Below are 19,592 nucleotides of genomic sequence, written 5' to 3' on the forward strand. Positions count from 1 at the left end.
GAATCATTCAGCCAGGAAATAGTAACTCAAGGCAGGTCAGGTTTTTTGTGGCAGTCAAGGTTTGGGGGCATCTGTGTCTATTTCATTGCTAGAATGCATTCATAGAAGAAATAATGTGCCTTGGGTTTTTATCAGGTTAATTGCCACCGAGGCCCCTGGAGAGAAGGATGGGCATATTTATAGGGTTATTGAAGCAAATAATAATTTTTAAAAAGGTGTTATCATTTAGAGTGCAAGAATAACATAGTTTTAGAATTAATCCACTGCTATCACCCTGGTCAAAGTTATTGTCATCACCATCGTCATCACTTCCTGGTTGTCTTGCTTCTCTTATTGTTCCCTTGCAATGCAAACTCCACACAGAAGCTAAAGTGATCCTTTTCAAATAAGCCACATCATATCATCTGTCTCTTCAAATTCCTCCTAATGGTTTTCTGATTTGCTCAGAGTAAAAGTTGAAGTTCTTACAATGGAGTACAAGGCCCTGCCCTGACTCCCTGTGTCGTCCACATGTCAGACCTTGCCCCCTACCATTCTCCCTTCCCTACTCTGCTATTCGGGGACCATGATGAGCACGCCCTTACCCCAGGAACTCTGCACTTCTTCCCAGCACACTCTTCTGTCAGCTATCAACATAGCCAGCTCTTAAGGTCTTTGTTCAAACATGAGATTCTAGGCTTTGTAAAGTAGAGACTCATCTGGCACCTCAGTGTTGTCTTGCTGAGCCCATTTGGAGCATGTGCAGCATTTCTTGCCATTTGTCATGTTATATTTTTACTTGCCTATTTCTCTCCTAGACTAGAAACTCCACAAGGACAGAAGCTGTTCTGTCCACAAGGACAGAAGTTTTGTTCACTGCCACCTCTCCTGCTGCCGGAACATGTGCTTAGCACACACCCAGTTAGCATAGGTCAGATGAAAGAAAGATACGTTAGCAGTAGTGAGGATGAAGCTGATTGCACATATGTGCCAGCCATGGTTCTAACCACTCAATGTGCATGAACTCATGTCAACCCCACAATGGCCCTGTGATAGAGGTACTGTTATTCTCATATTATGGGTGAGGAAACTGAGACACAAGAGGTTAGGTATTTGGCTAACATTAGACAAAAAAAAAGCCAATTAAATAAATTTATAAGTTAGGAAGGGCTTGGGGGTCTTTAACTCACTCTTTTTAATTTACGAGTGGGAAAACCATGACTAGATGAGTTGTTAATGGGAGGACTGGTGACTGGGACCTCCTTTCTGGGTGTACTTCCTAGGTGCCTGCAGAACTGCCAATGCCCAGTTCTCTCCAATGATGACATACTACCCTGTCTTTACATGACCACAAACCCACAGATCTTAACAGAGCAACTGGCACACAGTAAGCACTCAACAATAATTTGGGGTGAAAAAAAGAATGAAAGATGACAGAACTTGGGGAAGCAAAGGAAGTCTCTTCTCAGGTTACTAGCAGATGTGGCAACGCAACCAACCCCACTTACAAAGGGCATGAGAATTCTAGCTGAGATAACCCCAAATAGTCCTCCCTAGGGGCAGCTAACGCTGTGCGAATGCACAGCCTTGGTGCAGTAGATGGTTGGGCAGAGATTCTAGGGAGCAACCTTTAGAGCAACCTGTAATAAGAGCCAAGTGGCATGAAGTTTTATGCATGCAAATTCCCACTATCCATCTACCTTTCCCACTCTAAATCCATCTCCAGAACAGAGACTGATGCACATTTAAGCCTAATTTCACTAGACTCAAAATATGTGTGTGTCAGTGGGTGTGTAGTGATGTGTTGGCGGCTGTGGCAGATTGTGGTGAGAAGGATCAGCAGATGTGATGGCGAGTATGGGGGGAGACTAGCAATGAAGCAGGGGCTGCATGCACTGTGATCAGTTCATCCCAGTCCTTATGAGATGGTTCATACCCTCACCTTGTGTGCCATCAACAGAACACTCCCCTCTGTTCTACAAAATCCCCATCTCATTTTTTCATCAGAATGACACTGAGGAAGTGCTATACTAAGTGAACGTCCTAACAGTTACACTTAGAGACTCAGCCCCTTTAACTCTTCTTAGTATTCAGCCACGAGGTACATCCAAACACCAACACCATGGCTGTAGACTGAGGCCTCACATTACAGCAGCGCCTTCTACATGTGAGCTGCTATTGCTGGGTATGGCTGCTGGTCCAAGAGGCTCCTGGGAAGAGCTGTTGATCACCAGTTGCCAGAGCCAAGTGGCATGAGGCATGAGGTAGAGTGGTGGGTGAATTTTCTGGCTCGGTCACCCCCTTGGAGAGTTTGGGGATCCTCACCCTGTGCTGTTGCACTTCCCTTCAATGGGGGATATGGAGAGGAAGCTTCAGTGGTGACAGAATAAGTCTTCCTCCCTGCTCCAAGATCTCAGCCAGTACAAGAATCAGAGCCTCATACCTTCTCCAAGATCCTGATTTCAAGTGTGCGGAGAAAAAGCAGAGTTGCAATTATGCATGTGCTCATCTTTCTCTCACAAGTTTGTGTTTAAATATCTGACAAATTTTTAATTGTGGTATTTGATTTACTTTTTTGGTAGGTTGTATACTCCTGTATTGTTGGCTATAATCAAATATTTAAAACCAAAATGTTTTCTTCAAATTTCTTCAATTTTTAAAAATTTAACTACTGGATGGTAATAATTTTAAAGATCGTTAAAGTGTATAATAATCATTTATTAAGCACACTATGGTAAAGGCATTAAGAAAATTATCTCTTCCTTTGCCCCCATTTTACAGGTGGGGAAACTGAGGCCTCGCTGAGGTAAGTAGTGGGGAAGTTAGGGTTGGAATTTGAGTCAGTCTTTCTGTAACTTGTGCCTTTATCCATGTCCTGTTATCATTATTAGTATTAGTGTGCTACTATGCTTTCATTCTAAGAGCAGCCCAATTCCAGGAACACTTAGGTTCTTTTTGTAATCGGGGAAGCCACCCACAGCACCTCACTTACAGCTAAGTGGAGCGGACTCTTGGTAGCACCGGAGTCAGAGTCTTCAAAACCATTGTTGGTTCTTTCTAAAAGCTGTGAAGACAAAAAGGAAAAAATAGTACATGAGTAAAATTTGCAGAGGGAATCCTCCTTTATGACAACTGATGTTGACATAAATGCAAAAGAGGCTTCAGAAATGTAAAAAATAATGCAACTTGGCAATATAAGAAACCTGGTACGGCATATCTGAAACAAATAAGAACTTGGACTTAGCCTGTCTGAAACCAGATACTCTAGCTGAATATTTCAACTTCTATATCATCTCAGCATTTGCTGATGAAAAAAAGGCTTTCATACTTGAAAGATGCTTGGCTTCACCAATCCAGGAAAATAATTCATGCTTAATCCACTTTTCACCCAGTAATAATGCAAAATTATAATACCCAATATTTATTCCATTATCAAATGTGCATTTACTTGAGATAGTGTTGAAAAAGACATACAAGGCTCCTATTCTCATGGAGCTGACATTCTAGGGAGGGAAATCATAGACAAACAAATAAATATAGAAATAAGAAAATATCTGCTAATGACATATGTTATAATGAAAATAAAATAGGGTGATGTGATATGAGATGACTAGGAAGTTACCTAACAGCTGATGATCAGGGCAGTCCTCCCCAAGGAAGGAAAATTAAAGTAAGACCTAAATAAGAAGAATTAAACCAAGTAAAAGTACGGCAAGAGAGTATCCTGGAGGAGGAGGTCATGAAGAAGGGAGTGCAAATGCATCAAGGGGCTACGAATATGGTGACTTGAAGGAACAGAAAGGATAGTGTGACCAGGATATGATGTTGGTGAGGGTATCAGGAAAAAGACATTCTCATTGACTCTTGGTGGGAACAAATTGTTAAAGCCTTTCTGGATAATCTGTGCACACCTGTGACCCTAGGAATCAATTCATAATAAATAATTAGACAAGTGTATGATGATGCATGTACAAAGATAATTCTTCAATGAGTATTTGATGAATGATTACCAATGTGCCTAGACATTGAAGGTTCAATAATAAATAAAATATTAAAATATCCATTTTCTTGGGAAGAAGGTAGGCAATAAAAGAAAGAAATTAAGCAGTTAGTTAGAAAATGGTATGTGCTATGGAGAAAAGTAAAACCAAGAAGGAGGGTTCAGAGGGCCAGAGAGGAAGTCAGTTTGCAACTTAAATAGGGTGATCGGGGAAGGTCTTACTGGCTGAGAAAAATCTTGAAGGTAATGAGAGAGCCTTATAGACATCTGGGGGAAGAGCATTCCAAGCAGAAGGGCCAGCATCCGCCAAGTCCCTCTGGAATAGGTGTCCTTAAGGACAACCAGGATGCTGGAACAGAGTGAGCAAGGACAAGAATGACAGGAAAGGAAATCAAAGAGATGGTGGTAGTGGGGGTAGGAGTGTCATCAAGAGGCTTCTGGGTTATTATAAGATTTTTGACTTTTCATCCTGAGATGGAATTTCACTGGAGTGTTTTAAGCATAGAATGACATGTTCCAACTTTTAGACTCTAGGGAGGGCACAGAGAGAACCTGGGGCAATAGTTCTAGAGAGAAACAACAGTGGCTTAAACCAGCAGAGAGTAGTGGGGATGAAGAGAGGTAGTTGGACTGTAGATATTTTTGGAGGTAGAATCAACAGGATTTCTGATGGACTGATTGAACATGAATCTAAGAGAAAGAGAGAAGTCAAGGATGACTCCTAGGATTTTGTCCTATACAAATGGAAGGGTGGCAGTTTGATGAACTGAGATGGAAAAGACCAAAGGTGAAATATACCTAGTGGGAAAGAATGAAAGTTGGTTTTGGAAATGTTAAGTTTGAGATGTTTTTGAAGTGTCCAAAAGTGCCTGTTAACCAAGCAGCTGTTGGGTACAGGTATTTAAAGCCACAAGACTGGATAAGATGAACAAGAGAGTAAAGTAAACAGAGATGAGAGATGAGCAGAAAGTTGGAGAGATGAGGGGGAGCCAGCAGGAAGACAGACTGAGCAGATGAATTAGAAGGAACACCAGGAAGTGTGAGGTCTGGAAACCAAGTGAAGAAAATGTTCGAATGAGATCATGAGTAACCATGTCATAAGTCCTGATAGGTCAAGTAAAATGAGCCCTGAGAATTGATCACTGGGTTTGGCAACACGAGGCTATTAGTGACTCTGTGAAGAGCAGTTTATCAGAACATTGTTTATATGAAAAAAATAGAAAAATAAATAGCAACAGAGATGGGTTAAATAAACTGAAGTGAGACAAGGATTTCTGGGGAAAAAGTGGAGTAGGAAGTTTCTAAGCTCACCTCATCCTACAAATACAGCTAGATAACACCAACATCAGCATAAATAACCCAGAAAACAATCCAAAGATTGGCAGCACAGACTCTCCACAGCTATGCATAGAGAGGAGGGCACATCAAAGTGGGTACAAAAGGTAGAAATGTAGTTGGGAGCTAAATGGACCCGCAGGACTGTAGGAGGGAGGGAGGAACAATGGGGGCACAGAGGAGGGAGAGAAACAGACCATTACACCACGCACCCCAGGCACAGGAACCCACACAGGGAAGACAAATCCCTGTAACATTTGGCTTTGAAAATCAGAGGGGCCTAATTTTGTGAGTTCTTAGAATCAGTAGGGCTTAACACCTGGAACGTGAAAAATCAGTGAGCTCAACTCTGGGAGAGCCAGGAGGGTGAGAAGAAACTGAGTTCTGCCTTTAAAGAGATAGCACAAACAGCCTAGTAGAGATAAGGCATAGAAGCAGCAGTTTGAAAAACACCTGAGGTAGGGCAGCCCAGGTGGCTCAATGGTTTAGTGCTGCCTTCGGCCCAGGGCCGGATCCTGGAGTCCCGGGATCGAGTCCCACGGTGGGGTCCCTGCATGGAGCCTGCTTCTCCCTCTGCCTGTGTCTCTGCCCCCCTCTCTCTCTGTCTCTCATGAACAAATAAATAAAATTTTAAAAAAAGAAAAGAAAAATGCCTGGGGTATAGGCGAAGATTTATTTACTAATCTCAGAGTGTGTGCCAGAGGGGCAGGGATTTTTAGGAGACTTCTCCAAGAATCAAAGAGTTGGCAGATACCATTTCCCACCCCTGCCCCCAGCCTAGACACACTGTCCAACACTGTGCCAACATTTTCCACCTAACTTGTTAACAGTGGCCCTGCCCTGGTGTTCTTCTACAGACCTGTCCCCCTGCAATATGTCCTTGGCTGGAGCCTATTCAAAGAGGTGCCACAGGCCTGGCAGTGTGCAAGTACCCCTGACAGGAGCCAGCAATGCTCCAAAGTGACTCCTTCCCTGGGGAGAGGGGAGGATAACTACACACACCAGTCTGACTGTGGCCCCAGCGGTGAGCTGGAAGCAGACATCAGGTCTGACGGCAGGCCCCTCTCATCAAAAACAAAACAAAACAAAACAAAACAAACAAAAAAACACAAAACCTTCTCAGAAGACCACACAGGGAAAATGCACTCAAGTTTGGTGCTACTGTATCTCTGGCAAATGCCTAGTCTAACTCAACTTAAGTCGAAGGCAGCCTCAGTTGGCCCACTAGTAACACAGAGACCAAACCCTGCCCAAAACAGGCAACAAGAGCTATCAGTGATGACTGGACTGAAGGCAAAAGCAGCCCAACCACAAAAGTGGGGTGCACACAACACACATAGGAGATACCCCAAGATGCTAGGTTCTGGTAAACAGGGGACTTTGCCCTGCAGGGTACCATTGGACCACTTCTTCATAAGGCCACTATTTTCAAGAACAGGAGATGTAGTGGACTTTCCTAACATATATAAACACACACAGAAAGTTAGACAAAAATGAGGAGACAGGGGAATATGTCCCAAATTAAAGAATAGGGCAGAAAAACATCAAGAAAGCTAAAAAAAAATGGAGATAAGTAATATACTTGATAGAGAATTTAAAGTAATGGTCATAAAGGTATTTACTAGACTTGAGAAAAGAGTGGAGGATCTCAGTGAGACCCTCAACAAAGAGTTAGAAAACATAAGAACCAACCAGAGATGAACTCAAGAACTGAAATTTAAAATTTACTAGATGAAATAAATAGTAGACTAGAGGATGCAGAAGAATGGTCAGTGATCTGGAGGACAGAGTAATGGAAAGCAATCAAACTGAACAGTAGAGAGAAAAAAAATAATAATAAATGAAAACAGACTTAGGAAACTCAGTGACACCATCAAGTGTGATAGCATTTACATTATAGGGATCCCATAAAGAGAAGAGACAGGAAAGAAGGCAGAAAATTTATTTGAAGAAATAATATCTGAAAACTTCCTGAATCTACAGAAAGAAACAGAAATCCAGATCTAAGAGCCACAAAGATCCCCAACAAAAATCTACCCAAGGAGGTCTACAGCAAGACATGTAGTGATTAAAATGGTAAAAAGTAGTGATAAAGAGAATTTTAAAAGCTATAATAGAAAAGAAAACAGTTACATAAAAGGTAAGCCCTATTAAGCTATCAGTGGACTTTCCAGTAGACACTTTGCAGACCAGAAGGGAATGGCATGATATATATTCAAAGTGCTCAAAGAAAAAAACCCTGCAACCAAGAACACTCTATCCAGCAAGGCTATCATTCAGAATAGAAGGAGAGATAAAGAGTTTCCTAGACAAACAAAAGTTAAAGGAATTCATCACCCCTAAACCAGATCTAAAACAAATGTTAAAAGGGCTTTTTTTTTTTTTTGAGATAGAGTGCACACATTGTGCACAAACAGTGAGGAGAGGCAAGGGGAGAGGGAAAGAGAGAATCCCAAGCAGACTTCACACTCAGTACTGAGCTCAGCTCAGGGCTCAATCACACAACCCTGAGATCACAACCTGAGCCTAACTCAAGAGCCAGACGCTTAACCAACTAAGTCACCCAGGCACCCCTAAAGGGGACTTCAAATTGGAAAGGAAAGACCATAAGTAGAAGAAAACTACAAAGCACAAAAGCATTAAATTAGCTATATCTATATAAATCAGTCAAGGGATTCACAAAATAAAAGGATGTAAGTAAGGTATGATACCATATACCTAAAACATAGGGGTGGGAAGAGAAGTAAAGAATGGGTTCAAACTTAAGCAATCATCAATTAAATATACACTGCTATATGAAGAAGATGTTATATATAAACCTATTGGTAACTAAAAATTAAAAGCCAGTAATATATATGCAAGAAAATAAAGAGAAAGGAATCCAAGTATATCACTAAAGAAATCCAGCAAACCATGAAAGAAAAAAAAGCAAAAGAGGAAAGGAGCAGAGAAGAACTACAAAAACAACCATAAAACAAATAACAAAATGGCAATAAGTACCTACCTACCTACCTACCAATAACTACTTTGAGGGGCACCTGGGTGGCTCAGTCAGTTAAGTATCTGCCTTTGGCTCAGTTCATGATCCCAGAGTCCTGGCACTGAGTCCCACACTAGGCTTCCCACCCAGTGGGCAGTCTGCTTCTTCCTCTCCTGCTACCCTTCCCTCTACTCATGCTTTCTCTTCTAAATAAATAACTCTCTTTTAAACAAATGAATAAATGAATAAATAAATAAAATCTTAAAGAAATACTTTGGATGCAAATGGACTAACTGTTCCTATCAAAAGACATGGGGTGACAGAATGGATAAAAAAGCAAGATCCATCTATACGCTGTCTAAAAGACTCATTTCAGATTTAAAGACACATGCAGATTGAAAGTATACATATAGAAAGGCATTTATTATGCAAATTTAAGTGAAAAGAAAACCAGGGTAGTAATATTTACATCAGACAAAATAGACTTTAAAACAAAGACTGTAAAAAAATAAAAATAAAAAAATAAAATAAAACAAAGACTGTAACAAGAGACAAAGAAAGAAACTATATAATCATAAAGGGAATAATCCAACAGGAAAATATAACAACTATAAATATTTTATACACCCAATATGGGAGCACCCATATACATAAAGCAGCAAATAACAAACATAAAGGAAGTAATTGACAATGATATAATAATAGTGGGTAACATTACTACTCTACTCACATTAATGCATAGATTATCCGACAGAAAATCATCAAGGAAACAGTGGCTCTGAAGGATACATTGGACTAGATAGATCTAACAGATATATTCAGAACATTCCATCCCAAAACAGCAGAATACACATTCTTTTCAAGTACATTCTCCAGAACAGAACAGATATTAGGCCACAAAACAAGTCTCATCAAATTCAAAAACACTGAAGTCATACCATGCATCTTTTCTGACCACAGAAATCAACCACAAGAAAAAAATTCTGGAAAGAACACAAATACATTAATTTTAATAGACAGTGAATTAATTCACTAGACAGTGAATGGGTCAACCAAGAAATCAAAGAGGAAATAAAAAAATACATAGAAGTAAATGAAAATGAAAATACAATGGCCCAAAATCTTTGGGATGCTTAGAGCAATACAGGCCTACCCCCAGGAAGTGAGAAAAATCTCAAATAAACAACCGAATCTTAAACCTAAAGGAGCTAGGAAAAAGAAGAATAAACCAAACCCCAAATTGGTAGACAGAAGGAATATATTAGAGTAGAAATAAATGAAATGGAAACTGAAAAACACAATAAAACAGATCAATGAAACAAGGAGCTGGTTCTTTGAAAAGATCAACAAAATGGATAAACCTTTAACCAGACTTATAGAAGAAGAAGGAGGAGGAGGAAGAAGAAGAAGAAAGAGAAAGAAAAAAGACTCAAACAAAATCAGGAATGAAAGAGAAGCAATAACTATACTACAGATACAAAGAACTATAAGAGCATATTATAGAGAATAAAAAATTACATGCCAACAAACTAGACAACCTAAAAGAAATGGATACATTCCTAGAAACATATAACCTCCTAAAATCAAACCAGGATAAAATAGAAAATTTGAACAAACCAATTAGCAGCATTGAAAATGAACCAGTAATCAAAAAACTCCCAACAAACGCAAGTCCAGGACCAGACAGCTTCACAGGAAAATTCTGTTAACATTTAAAGAAGAGTTAATACCTATTCTTCTCAAATTATTATAAAAAATAGAAGAGAAAGGAGAGCTTCCAAATTCACTCTATGGGACCAGCATTACCCTGATATTAAAACCAGATAAAGACACTCCAAAAAAAGAGACCTATAGGCCAATATCTTTGATGAACATGATGCAAAAATCCTCAACAAAACATTGCAAAACAAGTCCAATAATACATTAAAAAAATCATTCACCACAGTCAAGTGGGATTTATTCCTGGAATGCAAGTGTGATTCAATATTCGGCAATCAATCAACAGGATACATCACATCAACAAGAGAAAGGATAAATCAATGTAATCATTTCAGTAAATGCAAAAAGAAAGCATTTGACAAAGCACAACATCCATTCATGATAAAAATCCTCAACAAAGCAGGTTTAGAGGGAACATACCTCAAGATAATAAAGGCCACATGTGAAAAACCCATGGCTAACATCATACTCAATGGTGGAAAAGCTGAGAGCTTTTCTTTTAAGCTCAGGAACAAAACAAGGATGTCCACTCTCATATACATATATCATATATATATATATATATATATATATATATATATATATATATATAACGTTGTCAATGAATGGTGTTGCAAAAACTGGACAGGTACATGCAAAAGAGTGAAACTGGACCACTTTCTTACACCATGCACTAAAATAAACTCAAAATGGATCAAGGACCTAAATGTGAGACCTGAAACCATAAAAATCCTAGAAGACAGCATGGACAGCAATTGCTCTGACATCAGCCACAGCAACATTTTTCTAGATATGTCTCCTGAGGCAAGAGAAACAAAAACAAAAATAAACTATTGGGACAGTATTAAAACAAACAGCTTCTGTAAGCAAAGGAAACAATAAAATAAAAAGACAACATAATGAATGGGGGGAAATATTTGCAAATGACATACCTGATAAAAAGTATCCAGAATATGTAAAGAATTTACACAACTCACCACCAAAAAAAATAATAATCCAATTAAAAAATAGGCAGAAGGCATGAACAGACATTTCTCCAAAGAAGACATCCAGATGGCCAACACATAAAATGATGCTCAACATTACCCATCATCAGTGAAATGCAAATCAAAACCACAATGAGATATCACTTCACATCTGTCAGAATGGCTAAAATTGAAACAAGAAAAAACAAATGTTGACAAGGACATGGAGAAAGACGATCCCCTGTGTACTCTTGGTGGGAATGCAAATTGATGTAGCCACTGTGGAAGACAGTATGGGGGCTGCTCAAAAAATTAAAAAACAGAATTATAATATAATCCAGTAATTCCACTACTGGATATTTACCCAAAGAATATGAAAACACTAATTTGAAAGGTATATGCACTCCTATGTTCATGGAAGCATTATTTATAAAGCCAAGATATGGAAGCAGCCCAAGTGTCCATCGATAGATGAATGGATAAAGAAAATGTGGTGCATATACATGCACACACAATGGAATATTATTCAGCCATAAAAAGAATGAAATCTTGGCATTTGCAACAACATGGATGGACCTAGAGACTACAATGCTAAGTGAAATAAGTTAGAGAAAGACAAATACCATATGATACCCACATGTGGAATTTAAGAAACAAAACAAAGGAAGAAAGAAAAAAAGAGACAAACCAAAAAACAGACTCTTAAATACAGAAAAAAAAAAAAAAACCTGATGGCTAGAGGGGAGGTGAGGGGATGGGTGAAATAGGTGAGGAGGATTTAGAGTACACTTATCTTGATGAACACTGAGTAATGTATAGAATTGTTGAGTCACTGTATTGTACATCTGAAATTAATGTAACACTGTATGTTAACTACACTGGAATTAAACTCTTAAAAGTCAATCAGAGAAAGATAATTATCATATGGTTTCACTCTTATATGGAATAGATGAAACAGAGCAGAAGATCATAGGGGAAGGGAGGGAAAACTGAATGGGAAGAAATCAGAGAGGGAAACAAACCATGAGAGACTCTTAACTCTAGGAAACAAACAGAGGGTTGCTGGAGGGTAGGGGTGGGGTACCTGGGTGACAGGCATTAAGGAGGGCATGTGATGTGATGAGCACTGGGTGTTACATGCAACTGATGATTAACTGAACTCTACCTCTGAAACTAATGATGTACTTACTGTATGTTGGCTAATTGAATTTAAATTTTAAAAAGTTTAAATAAAGTATCTCAGTAAATAAATAAGAGTGGTGTAATCACCCATTGAGATAAATTATCCCTCTTCATGTTGCCTTTAAGTCTTTGTATAGTGATGTTCCCCAAAAGGAACAAAAATCCAACACCCAAAGCAGTGGTGTGTGGTGAACACGGCGGTACTCAACATCCACTCCCGCCTCCTCACCGGTGGGTTTGGGCTACGAAGTCTAGATGGTTTTAAACTAGGTTTCCTAGACTCCCTTGAACCAGGGTTCCAGATGTAATTTAAGTCTGTCTATTGGATGCACTAACCTGAGATACTGAAGACAGAAAGACCTGAAGACATCTCTGATTTCTGGTGATGAGCACAGTTGTGAAGACTCTCAGCTACCTGCATATGGGCTCCTGGCTTACTGAGGGTGGAGTAGCCAGACAAGGGGATACAGGGCACCCACTTTTTGGCAGTACGGATCAAGCAGGTGCAGTGGGGCTCTAGGGCCAATAGTAGTGGCATTGACAAGTGTGTCCCTGTATGCCAGACAGGGCGATGGGTCCGTGGAATATCCGTTCTGGTGTCTACTTTCTGATTCCCTGTCATCCTGGCTAGTCGAGTTCATAGTTCAGGCTTATTTCTGGAGGGTCACCCTAGAGTCTCCTCTTCTAAGCAGCCCAACAGTCTTGGAAACACCTATTTTTAAAAATCAAATCTTTTTCTCCTTAAAACAGCTAGCATTGTTTCTGTTTCCTTCAAATGAAACCCGACTGATTCAAAGAGTAATGGAGTTTATTTATCATAGCAGTTTTCTTAATGCGGGAGGCAAAGGGGGAAATATACTACTCAATGCACCAGAAAGCAAAACTTCCTAAAATCTACTTTAACCCTGTTTCTTGCTGAAACTCCCAACCTGTTAAGTGGAAAAGGTCATTTTAAAGACATGTGTGGAATAGAACCATTTCCATGTTTTAAAAATCTGTATTAAGGAAATGATAGATGCAGAAAAAAAAAAAGCCTAGAAATACCTACCTTAAAATGCTTAGTACAATAACCTAGGAATAGGATTATGGATGATTTTTATTTTCTTCTTTCTCTTTCCTGATTTTTTTGCAGTAATTATATATTGTTTTTGCAATCAGAAAAACACTAAAGCTATTTCTACTTGGGGACAAAGCTATTAACCTTCCTTTTCATTCAGCAGAATGATGTCCACGGATCCCCCCTCCTCCCCCAGATAGGTCCAGAACTCCTTTCTAGTCAATGCATGTACAACAAAATGTTCCGACTCACTGGTAGATCAAATAGCAGTGTAAAATTATCATCTAAGGGCACATGATTTTAAGTTTGGAAAGAATACAATGCAAATAATTATATCAAAAGTATAAGGCATTTATTTATGTATGTTTTTATTAGTATGAGAATAGAATTTGGAACTTAAACAATCTAGGATAACTTAGACTAATGACACTAAATTTAATTTTAACCTCAAAGCAAATAACTTTAAAACCAATCTTCAGTGCATAGTTGAAATACAAGTAGCCCTAACTGTTTGAAAAGGCTAGAAAGCAGCTGTTTTTTGCTTTGTTTTGCAACATTATCACCTGCAAGACTTCCTGGAATTGATAGTGTGTACTGATGCCAAATCCTGTCCTAGAATGAACTTTTAATCAAAGGAACACGGAATCATTTCCACCATTACCACAAACATGATGAACAGAGACAAGAAGGCAAAATACTGTTTATAGCCACAAATTAGTCATGTTCCCAGAAGATTTATTATGAAATGAGATTTTTCCACACACATACTTTGATTGTTCTAACAGCATATGATATTTTACTTCTATCATTTACCAAATATTTTCAGAGAGTTATCTCTGCAGGACTCCGGTGTAGGCACCAGGATTCAACTGTGCAGCAAACAGATGTTGCTGCTGACCTGAGTGAGCAGGGAGGCTAATGGGGAACCCACAGAAATTAACAGGTAATGAAAACAATGGGTGCTAGGATGCAAGATGCTATAGAAGCATAAAGAGATACCTGACATGACCTGGAGGGTCAGAGAAGACTCCTCTGTCAAGAAAGGTCTAGCCTGAGATCTGGATGGTAAGAGTCAGCCAGGCACAGAGAGAGGACTTTCTAGGCAGAAGGAAGAGCATATGAGAGCAGTGACTACAATAAATTTGAAAGTTTTTCGGTTCAATAAAGCTATAGTAGTATGGAGGGGGGAGGAAAGGATGAGGAGCAGAATGAGAGGCTGAGAATAGATGTGGTATAGAGTGATTATATCATTACTGTCCAGTCCAGGACATTTTTTTAGAGTGATGACTGTACCAGGACAATAGCTGTAAATCAGGACATTAAATTAGGATGATCATTTAGAGTCATTAAAGTGCTTTAAGCAGAGAAGAGGCATGATCATGATAAAATTCTTGGGTATCATAACAATCTCTCTGGTCACAGTGTGGAAAATGAACTGCCTGTGGTGTTGGGGTGGGTATTCCAACCAGAAGCAGGGAGAGCATTAGGATATCTCAACTCTGGAATTTCCAATTTATGAATTATTAAGCTGGTGAGACCTGATGGTGGCCCAAACTGCAGAAGAGGCGGTGGAAATGAAAGGAAGTGGGCGTATTCAAGTGTTTCACATTCACTCCTTTATGCATTCATTCCATAATTATTTTTTCAGCACTGTGCTAGGCACCGAAATTCTCAGTTTCAAAATGGTCCCTTCACACATGAAACTCATAGTTTAAGTCTTTTTTTTAATTTTTTATTTATTTATGATAGTCACAGAGAGAGAGAGAGAGAGAGAGAGAGAGGCAGAGACACAGGCAGAGGGAGAAGCAGGCTCCATGCACCGGGAGCCCGACGTGGGATTCGATCCCGGGTCTCCAGGATCATGCCCTGGGCCAAAGGCAGGTGCTAAACCGCTGCGCCACCCAGGGATCCCGAAACTCATAGTTTAGAAAGTATAGTGGACACCATTCATTGAACATTGGAGGACAGGGAAAGAGTAGAATCAAGGGTGACCCCTAACTAGTTTTCTAGCTTTCATAACAGGGTGAATTATGATGCTTTCCCTAAGAAACAAAGAGAATATGTAAGATCCGGGGAGAGAAAGGTCGAGGTTTGGTTTGAAGAGCTGCTGGGACATTCAAGAGGAGATGACTGGTGGACAGATGGATATAATGGTCAAAGCTTAGAAGTGAGATCTGGGCTAGAGTCATGGATCTGGGAGTCACCAGCAGTGGCTGATACATGAGCCTACCCTCCCACCCGAAACTGCCCAAGGAGAATGTGTAATGAGAGAAAGGCAAAGAGCATAGGACATAAGCCTCAAGAACCTCAAGGTTTGAAAGAAGAAGAAAGTCTGCAACGGGAGTTGAGGAATGGACAAAGGTAGAAAAACAATAAGGACAGTGAGATGATGATGGTGGTGGTGGTTGTGGTGGTGGCAGCATATTACCAGGATATGAAGGTGGTGGTGGTGATAAACGATGATAGAGATTTTCATGGAGAACAGTCAAAAGTTATGAAGTATTTACTATGAGCCAAGCATTCTATTAAGGGCCTTACATGGATCACCTCAATCTATCCTCAAATAATCCATTATGACCTCAAGTTCACACAGCCTGTATAGGATAGATCATGGAACTAAACCCAGGTCTAAATCAAAACCCATGTTATTTACCTATAAAAACAACGCCTTCCAATCAACTGTTAGGCTGAAACTCTCCCCTGATATTTCACAAAGAAAACCCAGCGGGGATGAATATAGGATACAAGGAGAGGTTATTTTGTGGTTTCTTTTCTTCAAGTATGTAAGTCTTCTTAGGTCTCTAACTTCAACAATTTGTTTTTTTATTTTATTTTTTTAATTTGTTTTTTTAAAAAATATTTTATTTATTTATTTGAGAAAGAGAGCATGAGCAGGGGGAGGAGCAGAGGGAGAGGAAGAAGCAGATTCCCCGCTGAGCAGGGAGCTCAACGTAGGACTCGATCCCAGGACCCTGCGATTATGGCCGGATCCAAAGGCAGACGCTTAACTGACTGAGCCACCCAGGTGCCCAACAATTTCCAGTATGTTTGTGATTTTCCTTGTCATTTCCTAAGGAATGGCGAGTACTCATCTCAGGTGCACAGCAACCACGGGAGACATCTATTGGAATATTGGAATCTAGCTCCACTAAGTGTTCCTCCAGCTTTAGTGATTCTCCTTTGTTAAGAAGACAATGCGAAAAAGTGGAGAGAAAAGCAATATGCAAGTCATTCAAAACTGGTACTTATATTTAGACTTTTCTTTCTAATTTAGAATTTGGTCCTAAACATATCAAGTCCAAGGGATGAGGCTGATATGCAGCACTGCTCTACAGTGCATAAATGTCTCAGGGGAGGGACATGGTGGCCAGAGAGAAACAGAGAGCTCATATTGTGACTCAATTCTACAGACTCGGAAGTCAGCCCGTGTGGTCTGTGATATTCCTGGAAGATAACACTGCTCTACAGAAATCAACCACAACCTACCTTGTCAGAATCAGAAATGGAATGGCTCTTTTGCAACACAGTTAGAGCTAAGAATGCCTACCAAAAAAGCAGCAGCATAAAAAGCAAGGAGTTCTGCATATAAAGCTTGTAGTTATATAGCAAAGCATAGAATTTTATATATACAATACAAAAGCAGACTAGTTATAACTTACTCTTTTTTAAAAGATTTTATTTATTTACTCGAGAAAGAGAGAGAGAGAGAGAGAGAGAGAGAGAGAGAGAGAGAGAGGCAGAGACACAGGCAGAGGGAGAAGCAGGCTCCATGCTGGGAGCCTGACGTGGGACTCGATCCTGGGACTCCAGGATCACGCCCTGGGCTGAAGGCAACGCTAAACCGTTGAGCCACCTGGGCTGTCCAACTTACTCTCTTTTAAAACTATTTCCAATTAACATATCCTCATGTGTATCATCAACATTTACACAGTCTATGTATCCACACGCTAGTTTTCACATTGAATTACCTGCATAAAATCAACATACACATCCAACATGCTGCTTGCCATAGGCTTCTATTGGAAAAATAAAAATGTTGCATTCGTTCTAAGTATTGGCTTGGTCCTCTTCCTAGACAAAGTATTAAAATTAAAATGACTGCTTTGATTAATAAAGCCTTTATCTGGACTACTTAATTTTATTCCTTGTCATGTCCAAAATCCCAGAAATACTTCTTTTCTCAGTTGGTCAGTGATTTCTGAAGCCTGTATATAGAGTCTAGAACTGTTTCATTGCACTTCTCCCAGTCTCCTCCTATCAACCTGCATTTGCCAAAACTTTCTTGGGTAAACCAAATGGATGGTTTGGAATGAAAACTACCTCTAACTCCCACTGACAAGATAGGTGCATACAGTGGGAATTGAGACAGAGAACTAGAAAGAGAGCAAGCCAACGTTTCAACCATCTTATCTGTGAAATAAAAACTCTCTGTTTAAGCTAGGACATAGTTGGGATGTTCTAAAATTTAGTGGGGCCTAAGGAAATTAGTGCATTTGAGATTATAGCAGTTTATAGGACATGTTCTGAATCTGGACGGTGTTTGCACAGTATCGGAAGGCTCACATAAAAAGCAGCTTCATGTATTGGATTTAAAAGCCACAAAGGTAATAGAAGGCCAAGTGTAAGCCTCTTTCTCTGCAAAGTGAAATCTGTGATAACAAAATCAAGAATAAATACGAACTTAATGGTAAGCCAACTGGCCGCTGGGTTAACTAAACAGTAATCTTATCATTCAAAATTGTGAGGGTGCACATAAATATTACACATGAGCTGGAAACCCAAGCTTTATAAATAGTTTAGATTATCACTGGCTATTTGAAAACATGGCAGGAAAACTTCAGGGATCCCAAGAGACCTCAAGCTGATCTAAACCAGTGTTTAAATGTACTTTTTAAGAAAGCAGAAGGCAAATATGGTTCAGACTGTAAAAACAGAAATGTGCTGTCAGTGGGTCTGTGGGGTTACCCTCTCTCTTGCTGGCTCTGGTTAGATTCTGACTACACAACTGGTTTCCACAAGGTAGGAGGGATGGGGGGGAGCTAGAAACCCAATCAGAAAATATCCACAGGGACCATGTAAAGGAGGTGCTCTGAGGAAAGTTTTAAAAATGGACTTATTTATCTTTCAGCAGTGAGGACTGAGAAGACATTATGAGTCTTTGAGTCTGTGAAGGGTTGGACGTAGGCCACGGCCCCTGGAAAGTTGGCACCTCCGTCAGAAATTCTATTTCACATTCCACTTGTCTGTGCTTGAGAATGAAATGCTATTTAGGCAACCTCAGAGCCACTCCTGAGTCAACTGTGCTGTGACCTGGCTCTGGCTCAGTCCAGAATGGGGGCTGGGTCTGCAGAAGTTACAGACCACCCAGCCTGTATCAATACACTCCATTCAGAGGATCCCAGGGGCCCAGGATGGAGCTCAGGGATCCCATAGGTCTTTCAGTCTTAGAATAAATGTGATGTTCCAGGCTACACTGGTCCTCTGTGAACCCCAGGCCCTTTGGCCTAGCCCAAAATAAACTAGCTTCCCCATGATGGCTCATCAGTAACAGTAGTGACTGTTTTTTTTTTTTTAAGATTTTATTTATTTATTCATGAGAGACACAGAGAGAGAGAGAGAGGCAGAGACATAGGCAGAGGGAGAATCAGGCCTCATGCCGGGAGCCCAATGTGGGACTCCATCCCAGGACTCCAGGATTATGCCTTGGGCCGAAGGCAGACGCTCAGACACTCAGACACTCAACCGCTGAGCCACTTAGGTGTCCCATGACTATCTGTTTTCTCATGGTTCTGCTCATACTCCTCCGCAGCTATTAGAAAAAGCTGTGTTGCTTGAAATTGTTACTAACAAAAATTATCCAAAACTCAGTGGTTTCTCGAAATGTATGAGTCTAATCTAATTTCTGCCTCCCCCTCAATTCCATAAGTAAGGAACCATTAACTTTCTATACTTGTGTAAGTCAAGGTCTATGCCACTTTAAAAGGAGATACTACGAATTAAGGAGGGTGCTACTGGAAGCTTAGCTAGATTTAGTTTCCATCTTTTCTTTGGAGCTGATTTTGAATACTCTGTTTATCTCCTCCCTCCAGTGTATACTCAGTTCCTGGTGATTTCCTTGCCAATTAAAAAGCAGAAGAGTATGTGTAAGGAAGGCTAATGAAACCTGCAGTGAAATAAAGTCAAATGCAAGATATAAAATGCATGGTGTTCAAAAACCGTCTTGCAAAAGCCTTAAAAATGTGCGTATACATTGACCTGTAAATCTACTTCAGAGATTTTATCCTGAGAAAGGTTTAAGCCAAAGCCATTCAATCGTGAAGTAGGGTAAGCAACTTAAATAGTAGAAGAAGTTCAAAGTTACAATTTATACAATAA

General features: G+C 39.9%; 1 protein-coding gene across 2 annotated transcripts in view; it reads right to left on the minus strand.

Annotated features, from left to right (window-relative positions):
- The window catches only part of ANKRD44 (ankyrin repeat domain 44), a 317,550-nt gene that overhangs the window by 44,577 nt on the left and 253,381 nt on the right, over positions 1-19,592 (minus strand). For both annotated transcript variants that reach the window (XM_055345366.1, XM_055345365.1), the window contains exon 17: positions 2,972-3,043. In XM_055345366.1, the coding sequence (XP_055201341.1) occupies positions 2,972-3,043 (72 nt within the window). The remainder of the gene's footprint in view (positions 1-2,971; positions 3,044-19,592) is intronic.

Source organism: Nyctereutes procyonoides, unplaced genomic scaffold (assembly GCF_905146905.1).
Source record: "Nyctereutes procyonoides isolate TBG_1078 unplaced genomic scaffold, NYPRO_anot_genome, whole genome shotgun sequence".
In the NCBI taxonomy this organism is placed as follows: Eukaryota; Metazoa; Chordata; class Mammalia; order Carnivora; family Canidae; genus Nyctereutes; species Nyctereutes procyonoides.